The sequence below is a fragment of the Elaeis guineensis genome, chromosome 15 (assembly GCF_000442705.2).
Source record: "Elaeis guineensis isolate ETL-2024a chromosome 15, EG11, whole genome shotgun sequence".
NCBI classification, from domain to species: domain Eukaryota; kingdom Viridiplantae; phylum Streptophyta; class Magnoliopsida; order Arecales; family Arecaceae; genus Elaeis; species Elaeis guineensis.
Window position 1 is genome coordinate 62,604,582 of NC_026007.2, and position 14,385 is coordinate 62,618,966.

The window sequence follows — 14,385 nt, forward strand, 5'->3', positions numbered from 1 at the left end:
AATATGTAACTATCAAAAATCACATAAATCAAAATCATCAATGCGCAAAATAATTTTTATATAAATTGATGATTAATGTCTAAGAATTCTTACCTTTACGGTTGTCAATCTAGACCGGTTAGGTTTGTGATCTAGGTGTCAAGAACCTTGCTTGATGTCTTCTTATCCAAAACATTATTCTTCTATATATTCAAATTAATATTTTAAAATAAATCAAATTAAATATCGAGAATCTTGTATCGGAGTTCACCAGGTTCCACACCTCCGCCCCTAAAATTTTCAATTCTAGAAATTTTTCTTTTTGAATTTTTCATAAATAATTAAGTAAATAATTAAATTTTAAATTTTAATTTTAATCTAGAGAAGAGAGAGAAAAAGCCTCTCTCCTTCTCTTCTTTCCTTCCCAAAACAGGGGGTTTATTCCCCCTCTTCTCCATCTCCCACGTACGGCCACAAAAGACCAGGGATAGCCACCCATGGAGGCTCCCAATGGCGGTGAAACTATGGCCCCAATGATGGCCCAAACGATGGCTGTTGCCCGTGATGATTGAGGAAAATAAAGAAAAACAGATGCCCTGTTTAAAAGTAAAATTAGCAGCTTGCCGGCTCCATATCGTGCACCAACGATGAGCAGAAGCCCGAAAAAAGAAAGAGGAAAGGAATGAAACTACCGAGGTCTAACGAGGCCAATAGAGAGGAATCCGATGGTCTTTTTCAGTGAAACTAAGAAAACTCAAAATGAAAGACTCGAGAGATTCAACGGCACTGGACGATGATTCTTTTATAAATCAAGATAGAATTCAACGGAGGGTGGAGGGCTTCTTATAAAGAAGATTTTCTAGGGATTATTGGCCTTATTTGACTCCAGTCTCTCTCCCCGATCTAATCGGACACGGAAGAAAGGAAGAAACAGAGTTCAATCGGGACTCTCTTCTTCTTTGGTTTCTTTTCCCTTTTTTGGCTTTAAGATCTGTGCGAAACAATCAGAGGATGGGTTCTCACACTAGCATCGATTTTGTCTTCCTCTTATAGGGACCCATGTTGATCCGACAAAAAAATTTCGAACCGCTTTGGTGCCATAATGGTTTATCGAACTAATCACCTGATTAATGACCTTCTTTATCATTTAATTTTATTGAATTAATTAAAAAAATTTCATTATGATTTGATATTTTAACTAGGATTATTTGATTTATCTAATAAAGTTTGAAAATCTAAGACAAACAAGATAAATAAATCTTATGCTCCTTATTTATTTTTTAATTATCATGTTTTATATATAAATAATTTATTGATGATAAAATCATATTTTTTATAAAATAAGGATCAACATATGAGATATAAAAAATATATTTTATTATGATCATTGACTCCATAAATATATTTTATAAAAATAACATATTTATGATGCTTGAATTTTATAATTTTTCAATCTATCTATATATATGTTTTAAGAAAAAGATATAAAGATTTTAAAGATTTTTAGATAGCTATGAATGAATTTTTATGGGAAGATCTACCCCTAGAGCTAATATCCATAAGAACACAGATCCTGCCAGCAGGTATAAATTGACATACGAAATAAGAATTCTATCGATTAAGAACACTGATCTTATCACAGGTAAAGTGACCATAGCACAAATATTTGAAAGCAACACTTTGAAACATGATATGGATATATGATAAAAATGATTTATGATTTATATTTACGAAATATTTATGATTTATGCATACATGATTGATTTATGACTTATTTTATTATATATCTTATAAAATGCTTAATTTTTATAATATCTATTATTTTTTAAATATTACATTATAGAAAATTTATATTTAATCCAATAAGGAAGCATAAATTTTACTTACTGAGCTAGCATAGCTGATATTTTTTTACTTTCTTTTTCTTTTGCAAAGGAATAAGATTAGGAATGACAGAGGACCCAGACTTAAGATTCTACATAGCAAACTTGAAAATTTTGCAGCTAAATCTTAATTTATTGGATGATCATGAACTTGTAGTCAATTATTTATAAATTTTGAAATATAAATTTGGTATTTAATTTTAAATTTAAATGCTCGGAACTAATCTTAGTTTATATACTTGATGAATGATGGAATTAAATCTTTTATTATAATTTATTTATAAAAATTTTAGATGATTATGATTGTTAGACTTCGTGTTATTGAGGGCAGCAGCCCTTAATAGCATGACCGTATTATGTTCAAGATTTAAGACGTGACAAATATAGCTAATATCACGTTACCAAGCACACTATTTATTTTCTTAAAAGATTCGTTTCAAGAGGCAATCTATGTTAATTTACTTTGCAAGCATAATCTGATTATTGTTTGTATTGACATTTGCTCACATGAAAAATAATCACAATAAGCTAAATTTGCAGTCGGATTCTTTTCATGTTTATCTTTAAAGTTCTCCATCTAAACTGAATCAAGTTCCTTGCATTAGAACCTGATAGTGGTTCTGATTGTGTGCTGCTGAGAAGTTTGCAGTCCACCTCTGCTCTGTTTGAACTCATTCATACTTTTGAAAGCTGTTATTGGAAAAAAAAACAAAATGAATGGCTTTTGTGTTCGCAAGGTGACCAAACTGATCCTGTTTTGCCGGTTCATGAACAAATAACCTTTAAGTACACCTGTGATGATCATGTTTGAGTCAATTTCTAGATAAAACACAGGAGGAATGATAAAAAGGAATTGCAGCTTGCCTTTTAAGCTTAAATAATGGAAATCTAAATCATGATACAAGTGGCCCGCAAGAATAAATCAGAAACCGCATTGTATTAATTCATTATTCTCACAAACAACTAGATCTTTAATCCTCTAAGGCAATGGAGCTGATGTGATATTATCTAGACTTGTTTTATGTTAATTGTCACTGCAATATTTTCAAAAAACAAAAAACTGCAGTCACCACCAGGTCGGTAGGAAATCATGATGGGGAGCTCTCCGTTCTCAAGAACCTCGAATCTTTATCATATGACCATTGCCTCCATTGCATTGTTCTGTTTCTCTTTATAGATAGCTGAAAGGACAACGACCAACAGAATTTTGGGTCTTGGTCAATACTTCAGCTAGTCACCCTTCCATTCAAATGAGAAGAAAAGAATCCGGACATCAACTTCAAGCCTTCTGACATGTGGACTTGAAGTATCAAACTGTTCCAAGTTATTCTCTTAAAAAAGCTTCAAGGAAGAGATTGAGAAAAAAGTCAGTTGCACGCTTTCATGCACGCATGCACAGGCACGTGCGTAGGCGTGTGTGTTTTTCTTTCTTTTTTTTTTTTTTTCCTGAGCATGGAAGGATTGAAATCCAGGTCCCTGAGCAAGGAATAGTACCATCCAAATTAAAGATCAGTAGTTGCATGCCTTTGTTATTTGTACCTATAAAGCATTTGATCTTTATGAGCAGCCTATGGTTTCCTAGTAAAAGCTTGGCATAATAGGATCTGCAGATCTGCTATTATAAAAGGCTGTATTCTATTTTCTTGGTAGAAAAGTGTTGCATGCTCAATGCTCATGGATTTCTTACTCTTTGAACACCTTGCCTTCCAAGTCTTGACTCTGTGATGATCTCATTTGATTTGTTTTAATTATCCGGTTGATGATTACCATGATTGACATCACTACCTAATGACATCTTTGGTGGTTAACCATGTTGAGTAACATCAAAGCTAAAATACCATAGTTCTAAAACAAATCAGATCAGGTCATCTAAAAACAGGAGTATGAAAAGAACCTTGTCTATTGGACAGCATATACCAAGCTTTCAACTAGTTCCATTTGATGACCATATCTCTGTACTGTCTATAGATTTCAAGGACAATACTCAGACACACACAATTAAACATTCCTTTGCTTCTCCCTCAAGGCATTCTTGCTTCACAACAAAACTACATTTCTTCCTTCTTTCTACATCCTATATATCATCAGAACTCCCATCTCTTTCATGACCACCCACAATCCATAGCATCATGGCTAATATATGCAATAGAGACACTCATGTCCTTGTGCTTTCATTTTTCAATCTTATTAGCATTTCGATCGCTTCTGTCATCTCCACTGGGAATTTTAATAGTGATTTCTACATTACATGGTCTCCTAGCCATGTCTACGCTTCAGCAGATGGACATTCAAGGAGCCTGAAGCTAGACCAAGAGTCAGGTAATCTCAAATTAACCAAAAAAAGAGAAAGGCAGAAGAATTTTTTGTACTATCCCTAGGCATGCACTTGTCTTAGTGAATCTCTTTTTATGTGTCCTAGGATCATCGATCGCCTCAAACGATATGTTCTTGTTTGGGCAGATTGACATGCAGATTAAACTGATACCGGGCTACTCCGCAGGCACTGTCCTAGCATTCTATGTGAGTACATTAGTGTTCTTGATTGACATAATATCTTGTTCTTTGGAGATATGGGATTCATGTGTTTATTTGCCATGCAGCTCGCATCCGACCAACCAAACCGAGATGAGATCGACTTTGAATTCTTAGGAAATGTGACCGGGCAGCCATACATTCTGCAAACAAATGTATATGCTGATGGTTTCGACAACCGAGAGGAGAGGATCTTTCTATGGTTCGATCCAACCAAAGACTTCCACACCTATTCAATTCTTTGGAACCTTTATCAAATAGTGTAAGCCTTTTCTTATGCAAAAAAATCAGAGAGACAGATGGAGAGCTGAAAGATTGATGAGTTCATTTGAATTGAGACTGATAGATTACACTGGTCATCCTCTTGCAGGTTTATGGTAGATTGGGTGCCAATAAGAGTGTATAGAAATCATGCAGACAAAGGTGTGGCCTTTCCAAGAAGGCAGCCAATGTCTCTCAAGGTGAGTTTATGGAATGGGGACAGCTGGGCTACGAGGGGAGGGCGCGACAAGGTTGACTGGTCAAAGGGCCCTTTCATAGCCTCAATGAGGAACTACAAGATCGATGCTTGTGTGTGGAAGGGGAACCCTAGGTTTTGCAGGGCTGATAGCACCGCCAATTGGTGGAACGAGCCCAGGTTCAGCAGCCTTACATGGAACCAGAGGAGGCTGTTCAAATGGGTCAGGAAGTACTACCTCATCTATGACTATTGCCAGGACCCCAAGAGGTTCCAAAATCAGCTACCAAGGGAGTGCTCTCTTCCCAAATACTAGCCTAGAGGAATTCACCTCTTGGAATGTCAGCAAATTAAACTGGTGTGTTTGATGAGGAAAGATAATGAATGAGCTTTCGGTTGGCCTTTGATATATTTTTCTTAGACAACAATAATAGCAAATGTATGAAGTGCACCAATAAGTTTCTTTCATCCTTGCGATCAAATATCTTCATTCATTGGCTTTCAAGGGACAACATTGTAACTATCATAATTCCACCAATTGGCCAGCCTACATAGCATATGACCTCAAACAATTTTTTGTGATCATATAGAGCACGTTGCATACACATGTCCTTGCTATCTCAAACAACCACAGGGTCATTGCTCCTAGTCATAAATTCTCTACTACATTCTTGTATATTTATTCCTCCAAACTTCTCAAAAGATCGACTTTTATGGACCTCATTGGTTAATATCCCCATGAAAACATATATGGAATCAAGTCATCGAGATGGTGAATTAAAAGGTATACTCATCCATACCTTGATCATCAATGAAGTCTTATGTATTCAATGGATAAACATCTTTCTACCCTCATTAGATGATTTAAGCCTTTTATTATGTTCTGAACCAACACAGATGCGGACTTGATGTTGTTAGTTCCGAGTTCAATGGTAAAACCACCGCCGAAACAGGTCGAGCAGGCAGCTCGAAAGACCTAACTTGACCCCATCCAAATTCATGCACCACCCAATTGCCATTTCACAAAGATAATCCAAGATCGACCAACTAGGGTCCAATTTATTGATCAATAAAGCCAATAATCCAGGGCCCAAATATTCAGTTCCAATTGTCTAATAAATTCTAGATCATGCCATCCTAATCAATCCAACACCCTTCTCTTCATAGAGACTAAATGACATTTTATGAAATTTTTTTTTTTCTTATTTAGATTCACAACGATGCCAACCAAAAATTGTAATTTCATTCATTAGATGAACATGTACAAAAATCAGGCTGAATTCAAGTGATAAAGGGTACAATGGAGATGAATCCATTCTCTTGTAGGTATATGGATAAGGGTATCTACCTCATGGTTATCTAACTATCTAACCATCCACTCAAAGCTTTGCATCTCCTCATATTTCTCTCTCCATCTGAGCTAGTTAACATGGACACACACATAGGCCACCCCGAATACAAGGAAATTGCATCATATGATTTCATTTGACTCAGATGGTACTTATGGGTCCTATCTCCGGGTCCCATTGCATGAGCGGTGGTGCTCACTTGCTTATCAATCAACGACATTTGGTGAGTTCTTTTTGCATGACACTTATCTTTCTGATTTCCATCCATCCAAGTAAGAGGGAAAATTTTTTGAAAGCTTTAAACCAAACCTCCAATTCACATGGCCTTGGCATTAGAAAGGAAGTAAGAGAAGAAACTTAAAGGGCTTTTTAATTGTTATATGGGTGAATGGGACGTCCTCATCCCCCAACTTCTTTTTGTCCCCCGTATGTTGGTTTGATTTGCTCATTCCCAATTGCTCATACATGGGATTCTTATATGCAACTTCTCTCTCTCTCCTTCAAGAAATTTATTGTGTCCCTCTTCAGTTTTTTCTCCTTTTATTTTCCTCTCCATTTTGGGAAAAAGAGACCGGGCAAAGCCTGTTTCAATTTGTAGAAACAAAGAATCAATCAAGTATAACCCCTTTGTGAAAGAAATAACAGAATTTACATCCAACTTATGGTGGGCTGAATTTAAGTCAAATAATTCCGATCGTGGGAAAGTGAGGGTTCAAATATTGGCCTGAACTACTAAGAGCCTGTTTGGATGTTTGGGCCTAAGATTCCATGGAATCTATAAGTTGGAAAGCTGAATAGAATTGGCGTGAACATCTAACTATAAGAATCCAAAGAACCATAGCCTCCAAGAGAAATTCTTGAAATTCTTTATGCACCGCGAGCGGTATAGAAAATCCACACTGCTTTATGTAATTGATCCACGTAACCATCAATTTCCAATGCGCATTTAATGCATGCAGATCTATTTTTTCATTTACGAAAATATCTCTACTTTTTGAAAAAAATTATAACATCCTATGACATATTATGACTTCTTACATGCAGAATGTTATAATATGGCTCAAGAAATTATGACATTCTATAGCATATTATGACATCTTGCATCAAATTATGATTTTTTACATGCAGAATGTCATAATATAGCCCACGATATCATAATATGGAAAGGACATTTTTGTCCAACTACTTTTCAATGCATATTAAATGCCTACAGTTCCGCTTTTTCGTTTAAAAATTTTGAATGACAAAAATATCCCTACTCTTTAAAAAAATATTTGAACATCCAGTGATATATTATGGCATCCTACATCAAAATTATAACTTCCTGCATGCAGGATGTTATAATATAGACATAATATGTCATAATTTTTTTCAATGAGCAAAGATATTTTCGTCATAAAAATTTTCAAATGAAAAAATGAAATTATAAGCATTAAATGTGCATTGGAAAGCGATGGCTCCATAGACCAATTACATAAAATAATGCGCTCCACGTTGAATTTTTTACACCACCCGCGGTGCATAAAGAATTTCATTAGCCTCCAATAGTTTTCTAGGTTCTTATAATTATTGGTCTAAACCAGTCATACTTAGCTTGTTGCCTGGGCTCAGCCCATAGATCTCATGGGGACCTAGGCCCAAACATCCACACAACTTTGACAGACATGCCATCATCGGTGCCCTGTAAAAATTATTCAAAATATTCCACTTTTAGAAATAAGAGATGGCTTAAATTAGGTCAAACAACTATGAAATGTTCTGCTCTTGTTAAGTACATCATATGCATGCTTAGCCTTCTGAGAACCAGCTCACGCTCTAAGAGGATGGTGCTTGGCTTCCTACTTTTCCATTATTGCCACATCTTTTATATGCCAATCAAGTTGTGAATTGATTGTCTAGACGTAGAGACTAGACATGTGTGAGGCAGTGGCATTAGAGATTTCCAACAGAATTAATAAATAATTTCTTAAGACAATGGCCAAATGAAAAAGGAATGGAAGTACAAAGCAAAAACATGCATTAGAATGAGCAAGTATGCCTTCACAGTATGCATTACAAGCTGTTGTCAACAACCAGTGCTTAGCTCAATAATTACCTTATCCAAAGCTTAAACCAATCAGAAGAGTAAACTAATTCCCACACATATTTTGAAGCTCACAGCATATAAAATGAGCCAAATCCTAATACCTACTAGCTTGCAAAGATAATTGCAAGCACTGATGCAAGTAGACCGTTGGCTCATTCAGGCAGATCTTAGGCGCAGCTTAATAGATGACCATGCCTAAGCTAAGGCCAAGTCAACTGAGCACAGAACAATTGCTTCAAGACTAAATTGTGAAGATGAATTGGATATGAGAATATATAGCATCTAAGGGATGGCATCGGAGAAAACCGTCGAATGGTGCGAAAGGGCAAAAGAAAAAAAGAAAAAAAAAAAAAAAAAAAAAAAAGACATACTGTGATTTCTGTCAAATTTTCCCAAAAGACCAGCTTCAAACACCAAGATAGGTCCTTTCTCAAAGTTTAAAGAACTCCACAATTAATTGCTTCAAAAAGTTTGTCTATTTAATCTTTTACGTATATAAAGAAAATTCTACTAATATACCAAGACATTGGACATGCCAGAAGATAAAGCTCAGATACTTCCACTTTGGAATATTTTGAAGGCCACCAAAGAAAAGAACAGTAATCATATGCTGTGTTTCTCCAAAATAATGTTTCATAGATGACGAGATTATGGCACTCTATTAACTGCACTTACTAACTTTAACTGCTACTGGTTCAGAACAATAAGGGCAGTTCCCAAATAGAACATCAAAGGACCTGCAAATCAAAGATCCAGACAGGCATCATTTTTTTTTTTTTTTAATGGTGGTTATTCACCACCTCTCAGGTTTGAAGCTAAGATCTCCCACATGGAGAGATAGGTACCAACCAGGTGAGCTACCAGCGGTTAGTAAGGCATCAACAATAAAATGAACAGGAAAAAAAGCACAGCTTAGGAAATCTTTTCAACATACTGCCTTGTTGTTGTAATTGAACGCAGCCAATCCCTGAGGCACACTGTATGAAAAGCTCTACTGCAACTCAGATTTTCACAAGTATAGTCTGGTGCACTTCCACTATTATCTCCAAACTCGTCATCTTGAAGAACATTAAAGTTAATCAGCACATAATTTGGCAAGCTACTTAATGGATATTCTATGAGGCAATCAAACTTACCAACAGGCAGGTATTGAGCATAACAAATTCCACAATCAACTTGCTCATCATTTTTATTGCTAACAGTGTGAGGTCTAGGTAATGTAGTCTCCAGAAGAATAGCCAGATTTTCATGGAAATGTTTATCCTTAGTCCTAAGCATCAGAAAACAGACAGTGCATCAATGTAAACTCTAAGGTTAATGACAGTATATCGTAGGACCACAAAAATCAGGAATTCGTGCTAAGTGATTATTCTTAGATTTAAGTTTTTCTTCTTTCTTCTGTACAATCTGCCCTTAATAAGAACAGCACCCTTATGTTATGTAGACTGTGACTCAAAATTTTAAGTCCTTTGGGACTCTTTTAAGATCAATGAATATTACGGACAGGATACAGTAGTTCTGACTGTGGATTTCCTGGTTATCATGGCTGGTAGAAGCCAGAGCTTATCAAATTCTTGACCAAAGAAGATCTTAGACTTTCCTCATAACTACAAAGTTACCCAACCTGGCAGCATTCAAACCCAATAAGAGTTGACCAAAGGGATCAAAAACAAAATTGTAGGTGTTACCTGAAATAGTCTCGAACAGAATTAGACTGTGACTCAAATTTTAAGTCCTTTGGGATTCTTTTAAGATCAATGAATGTTACTAGACAGGATCCAATAGTTCTGACTGTGGATTTCATAGTTATCATAGTTGGTAGAAGCCACAGCTTATCAAATTCGTGACCAAAGAAGATTTTATTCTTTCCTCATAACTACACCATTACCCAACCTGGCAGCATTCAAACCCAATTAGTTTTGGCCAAAGGGATCAAAAACGAAATTGTAGGTGTTACCTGAAATAGTCTGAAACAGAATTAGATACTTGTACTAACAGGACACAAGGCCACAGCAACACTTACCAACTTAAATTATGGGCACATAGGTCATATATGGGACAAAATAAACTTTTCCTCATAACTACACAGTTACACAACCTTGCAGCGTTCAAACCCAATTAGAGTTGGCCAAAGGGATAAAAGACAAAATTGTAGGTGTTACCTGAAATAGTCTCAAACAGAACTAGATACTTGTTCTAACAGGACAATGCCGCAGCAACACTTACCAACTTAAATTATAGGCACAAACCTAGAATAGGTCATGTATGGGACAAAATAAACTGATATTCAATCATTTGATCACCGAAAGCAGCCAGTGACCAGTTCATCCAAGAACATGAGGCATATCTGACCAGTTCAAGAACTTGATAGTCATAAGAGACTACCTGCCAGTGCTCACATCTGGGTGTGCACAAGAAATACCAGTTCTTAAAGAAAATACATATACGATGGTTAAATTACTGGTGAGTCTGTTACTTTCCAACAGATAAACAGTAATTTACTCAAATGGAAGATCAGAAATTACTAGCTTGGCAGAAAACATATTCCTAGAAAAAGAGAAATGATTAATATGTACCATTTCCTGCTGTTTTTCCTCCAGTTGTTTCTCAGTAGATTTACAGTTGAATCTGGACCGAAAAAACGGCACCTGGACTATTGGATATGATTGATCATCAACATAGATAAAGTAAGAATAAATGACCACTTTTTGATAGTAAACTTACTCTGGTAAAGACCATGCATTGCGAGCATATACATTTAACAAGAGAGAGCAGTCATTACCTAAAAAAAATTATGACCAAGTAAGTATCTGTTATTAGAAACACTGATCATCATCATCATTAAAAGAAAGCCTCACCGAGGCAAATCTGTCGATAGGATGTGGCAAGAGATGGCTGTTTTGGATCTAGAATCCACAGATTTCTGTCAATATCTTCCATGATAGACCAAAACTCCTGCAACTTCTGCAAATGCTGTGTATAATTGCAAAATCATTAGGGGTCATTACAGAAGGATCTATTCCATAGGCTGAAGGCAAAGGTAAAAGCAGAACTTGATACATTAATCATCTGCAAGGAACTATGAAATAAGATGTCTGCTTCATGTACCTCTCTGAATTGTTGTACAATATTCTTCAATTTTGAGCTCTTTGACCACTCTATATCACAGATATAAGGTACATCCTGCACAAAAAGGAAATCTTATGAATCATATTTTAGAAGAACATCCTAACATAAACTAAGAACTCTGCCACTTCGCTGCTATTTTAAGAGATTTTTCTTCTTCCTTCAATAGAGTCGATAGTTTCAGCATTTCACAGAATAGTTTTGGAAAGATGGCTTCCTTGGCCAACAAGGAGACACTTAAATCATGTTTATTTTGGAGGATGATATTGATTTTGAATTAGTATGAGGCTGCCAAGCTGGTGCTTCCCATTGAGTTATATCAGATATGCTAATGTCATGTTTCATTTCTTTTTGAATTATAAAAACTTTTCTTATATTTACTAGTTTATGGGGTTTATTATTTTTGGGCTGCCTTCACCTCCAAGTGGCCACCTAAGCACCTGCCAAGCACCTAGGTGCTAGACAGCTCTCTCACAGTTCCTTAACCGCTCTATGGCCAGCAATCTTTTAAAGAATTATTGAAGATAAAAAGCACCCCTAATAATATTTCCCCTTTTTTTAGAAAAGGGGAGGAATCTCCTTATAATATTTCATGACTCTATTTCTGCTGTTATCATAGTTTGAGTTCATGTAACATACAGCTAAATAATACAGGAGGGTCTTCTTCTTTCTGTTTTTTTTTTTTTCTTTTTTTTTTTGATGTAAAATTATTGTTGTTATTTAGACGAAGTTTCCAATTAAGGAGGAAAGAGTGAAATAGTAAAAAATGACAGGAATTTGGAGGCCATATATACATGTTCTGCCAGCTAAGAGAAGTAAGACCAAATAACTGAAACAAGAGGGGAAATATATATAGTAGGACAAACACCCATCTCAAAATTGATAAGAAGTGGACTCTGCGTATGTATAATTAAGATCCATGGCATAGTAACAAGAGTGGCCAAACTTAGGAGAAGAGAGATGCATAATCTGTTGTACTCAGTTGTGTATAATCTGATGAATGAAAGCTTTAGTTATTAATTCAACTCAATTCGAAATATGGATATGGAGTCACAGAACCAAGAAAATCAAGTTTAATGCATTATTAATATGATGCAGTGTATGCATGAGGCTGTCAGCAGTCATATTGTTATCCCCTAATCCCTATAATTGTCTCAAACAGCAATATAGTAACTAGACTTGTAAAACATCTATCATCCTTCAACAAACTTTGCCAAGGTTGAAAGGATGGCCTATTGTTAAGACATGTCTCTTACGAACCAGTATTTGAATTGTTCAGACTCATTTTACACCAAGAAGTCATGACTAAAAAAGAGGAGAAAAAAGAATCAAAATCAACAGAAACGAAAGCAACCAACCGCAGCAATTGAAGGAGCACTTTCAGGATAGTTTCGAGGCAAAGCTATCTCGAGAATATGTGCCCGCCCGTTCTTATCTCTTACAATTGGAAACAAGGAAAACCAAACCAAATGAAAATTAATGAAAAGAAATACAACTAATGATAGAGAATAGCATAACAAACAATAAATACGAAGATCTGTGCAACTAACAATTCATAAGTAGCTCATTGTATATGCTAGGGATAAAATGGAATATGTGGAATGACTCTAAAATCCATCCGTTTCCTCCACACAACTTGACAATTTTTTCCTTCACCAGTTCATAATGTAAGTCAGCATCCAGACAACATAGAGATGTCCTCACTGGAGGACTGGGAAATTGCTTCTGGGTGTGGGTGGCTGGATAGTTGGTGTGAGGCATCCAAATGGTTATCGCACACATGCAGGGGATCTACTCTCACCGATGGAAGCATAAGCTCAAGAGGAAATGAAAAGATAATCCTACAGAACAGACAATGGAAGCTCACCCAATAAATTATTTCACCTCCCCATCAAACAAAGAAGTGTTGTTGACGGATTAAAAATACAGCCAGGATTAAAGTGCGAAAGATGGAACACCCCAAAACTTTGCTATCATGTTCTGCAACTAGGTCTAGTTTAAATCCAGTATTTTGTCAAATCTGAAACAACTCTCTAGAACACTACACATTATGCAAAAGAGGTCAGCTGGCACAAGTGGAGTAGTATTCAAAATATTTCTCGGTCTAACGGTATAGATTCCAAAGGAGGTGGATAAATGAAGTAGAAACAATAGATAGCATTAACATAAGTTGGTTGCCTCATCTTACAAAATGCGAAAGCTGAGAGAGGATAGGTCTTCCTCCGATCTAACAAGATGCTCCCATCCAACCTCCTCTATCTGGCGCACCAAATGAACACAATCCATTGAACAAACAACGGTAACATTAGAGGTAAATAACGTGATGTAAATGTCGAAAAAAAATCACCAAAAATCAATACTTGCTTGTACATCATAATCATCACCAAAAAAAAAAAAAAAACAGCAGAGATGTTACAATAACACATCCTACTAAATTCAACGGAACTTTGACCGAGATAGATGTCATAGAATGTTGGGACTAGTATGCGGGCATTATTTCACAGACTATGGGATTCAAGTTAAAAGGAAAAATGAAAGGATTAGCAAAAGTAGGGTTTCACCTCGGAGAAGATGGAGCGGTAGAAAGGGGCAGGCGGGGGCAGTTCTTGGCGACTTCCTTGTTCCATTGAGAAAATTTAAATCCTAATGGAAGATCTTATAGTTTGAAAAGAGATGGCGCAAGAGAACCGCGGTAGTAATAACTTTGAGGGGAAAATAAAATAGATGGGTCAACAGAAACATGGAAGGAACAAGAAGGCATAAATTCCGACCGGGGAAAAAAAAAAAAAAAGAAGGGATGAATAAGAGAACCGTAGGACAAAAAATAGTTTTTTTCATAATTAATTAAGTTTTTGGAAATAAAAAATTTCAATGATCAACCAAAACAATTTTTTTCCTAATTGTGGCTGCTGGGATTCGAGCCCAGGTCTCCACGGCCACAACGTGGAATTCTTACCACTAAACTACAGCCAC

The 14,385-nt window shown here is 36.0% G+C and overlaps 2 protein-coding genes and 1 non-coding gene across 5 annotated transcripts; 1 reads left to right on the top strand and 2 right to left on the bottom strand.

Moving 5' to 3' along the window:
* The first annotated feature begins 3,830 nt into the window (after positions 1-3,830).
* Positions 3,831-6,239, top strand: LOC105058179 (probable xyloglucan endotransglucosylase/hydrolase protein 10). The gene is made up of 4 exons (XM_010941021.2): positions 3,831-4,181; positions 4,282-4,382; positions 4,463-4,656; positions 4,765-6,239. Exons 1-4 carry the CDS (start codon positions 3,992-3,994, stop codon positions 5,165-5,167), a joined length of 888 nt encoding a protein of 295 aa, XP_010939323.1. The 5' UTR covers positions 3,831-3,991; the 3' UTR covers positions 5,168-6,239.
* Positions 6,240-7,489: 1,250 nt separating this feature from the next.
* LOC105058180 (uncharacterized) lies at positions 7,490-14,192 on the bottom strand. Of its 3 annotated transcripts, none has more exons than XR_012137129.1 (10): positions 13,974-14,192; positions 13,601-13,671; positions 12,771-12,849; positions 11,395-11,469; positions 11,145-11,259; positions 11,011-11,068; positions 10,863-10,934; positions 9,423-9,556; positions 9,136-9,344; positions 7,495-9,023 (listed from the first exon to the last, which is right to left on the bottom strand). XR_012137129.1 is itself a non-coding variant. In XM_010941022.4 (10 exons), the coding sequence occupies exons 1-10, from the start codon at positions 14,037-14,039 to the stop codon at positions 8,948-8,950; spliced, it is 870 nt and encodes a 289-aa protein (XP_010939324.2). In that variant the 5' UTR covers positions 14,040-14,192; the 3' UTR covers positions 7,510-8,947. The 3 variants fall into 3 exon arrangements, 2 of the variants coding, with proteins under 2 accessions (XP_010939326.2, XP_010939324.2); XM_010941022.4 differs by having other exon boundaries at positions 7,510-9,023; positions 9,221-9,344; XM_010941024.4 differs by lacking the exons at positions 12,771-12,849; positions 13,601-13,671 and having other exon boundaries at positions 7,490-9,023; positions 9,221-9,344.
* Positions 14,193-14,313: 121 nt separating this feature from the next.
* TRNAH-GUG (transfer RNA histidin (anticodon GUG)) lies at positions 14,314-14,385 on the bottom strand. Its single transcript has one exon. It is a non-coding gene; the product is annotated as a tRNA-His (tRNA).

Coding starts and splice junctions, on each gene's coding strand:
- LOC105058179 (XM_010941021.2), top strand. CDS start 3,992: ATGGCTAATATATGCAATAGAGACACTCATGTCCTTGTGCTTTCATTT. Junction 4,383..4,462: donor GCACTGTCCTAGCATTCTAT/GTGAGTACATTA, acceptor TTTGCCATGCAG/CTCGCATCCGACCAACCAAA. Junction 4,657..4,764: donor TGGAACCTTTATCAAATAGT/GTAAGCCTTTTC, acceptor ATCCTCTTGCAG/GTTTATGGTAGATTGGGTGC.
- LOC105058180 (XM_010941022.4), bottom strand. CDS start 14,039: ATGGAACAAGGAAGTCGCCAAGAACTGCCCCCGCCTGCCCCTTTCTAC. Junction 10,935..11,010: donor AATGCATGGTCTTTACCAGA/GTAAGTTTACTA, acceptor CCAATAGTCCAG/GTGCCGTTTTTTCGGTCCAG. Junction 9,024..9,220: donor TCAATTACAACAACAAGGCA/GTATGTTGAAAA, acceptor TTTGATTTGCAG/GTCCTTTGATGTTCTATTTG.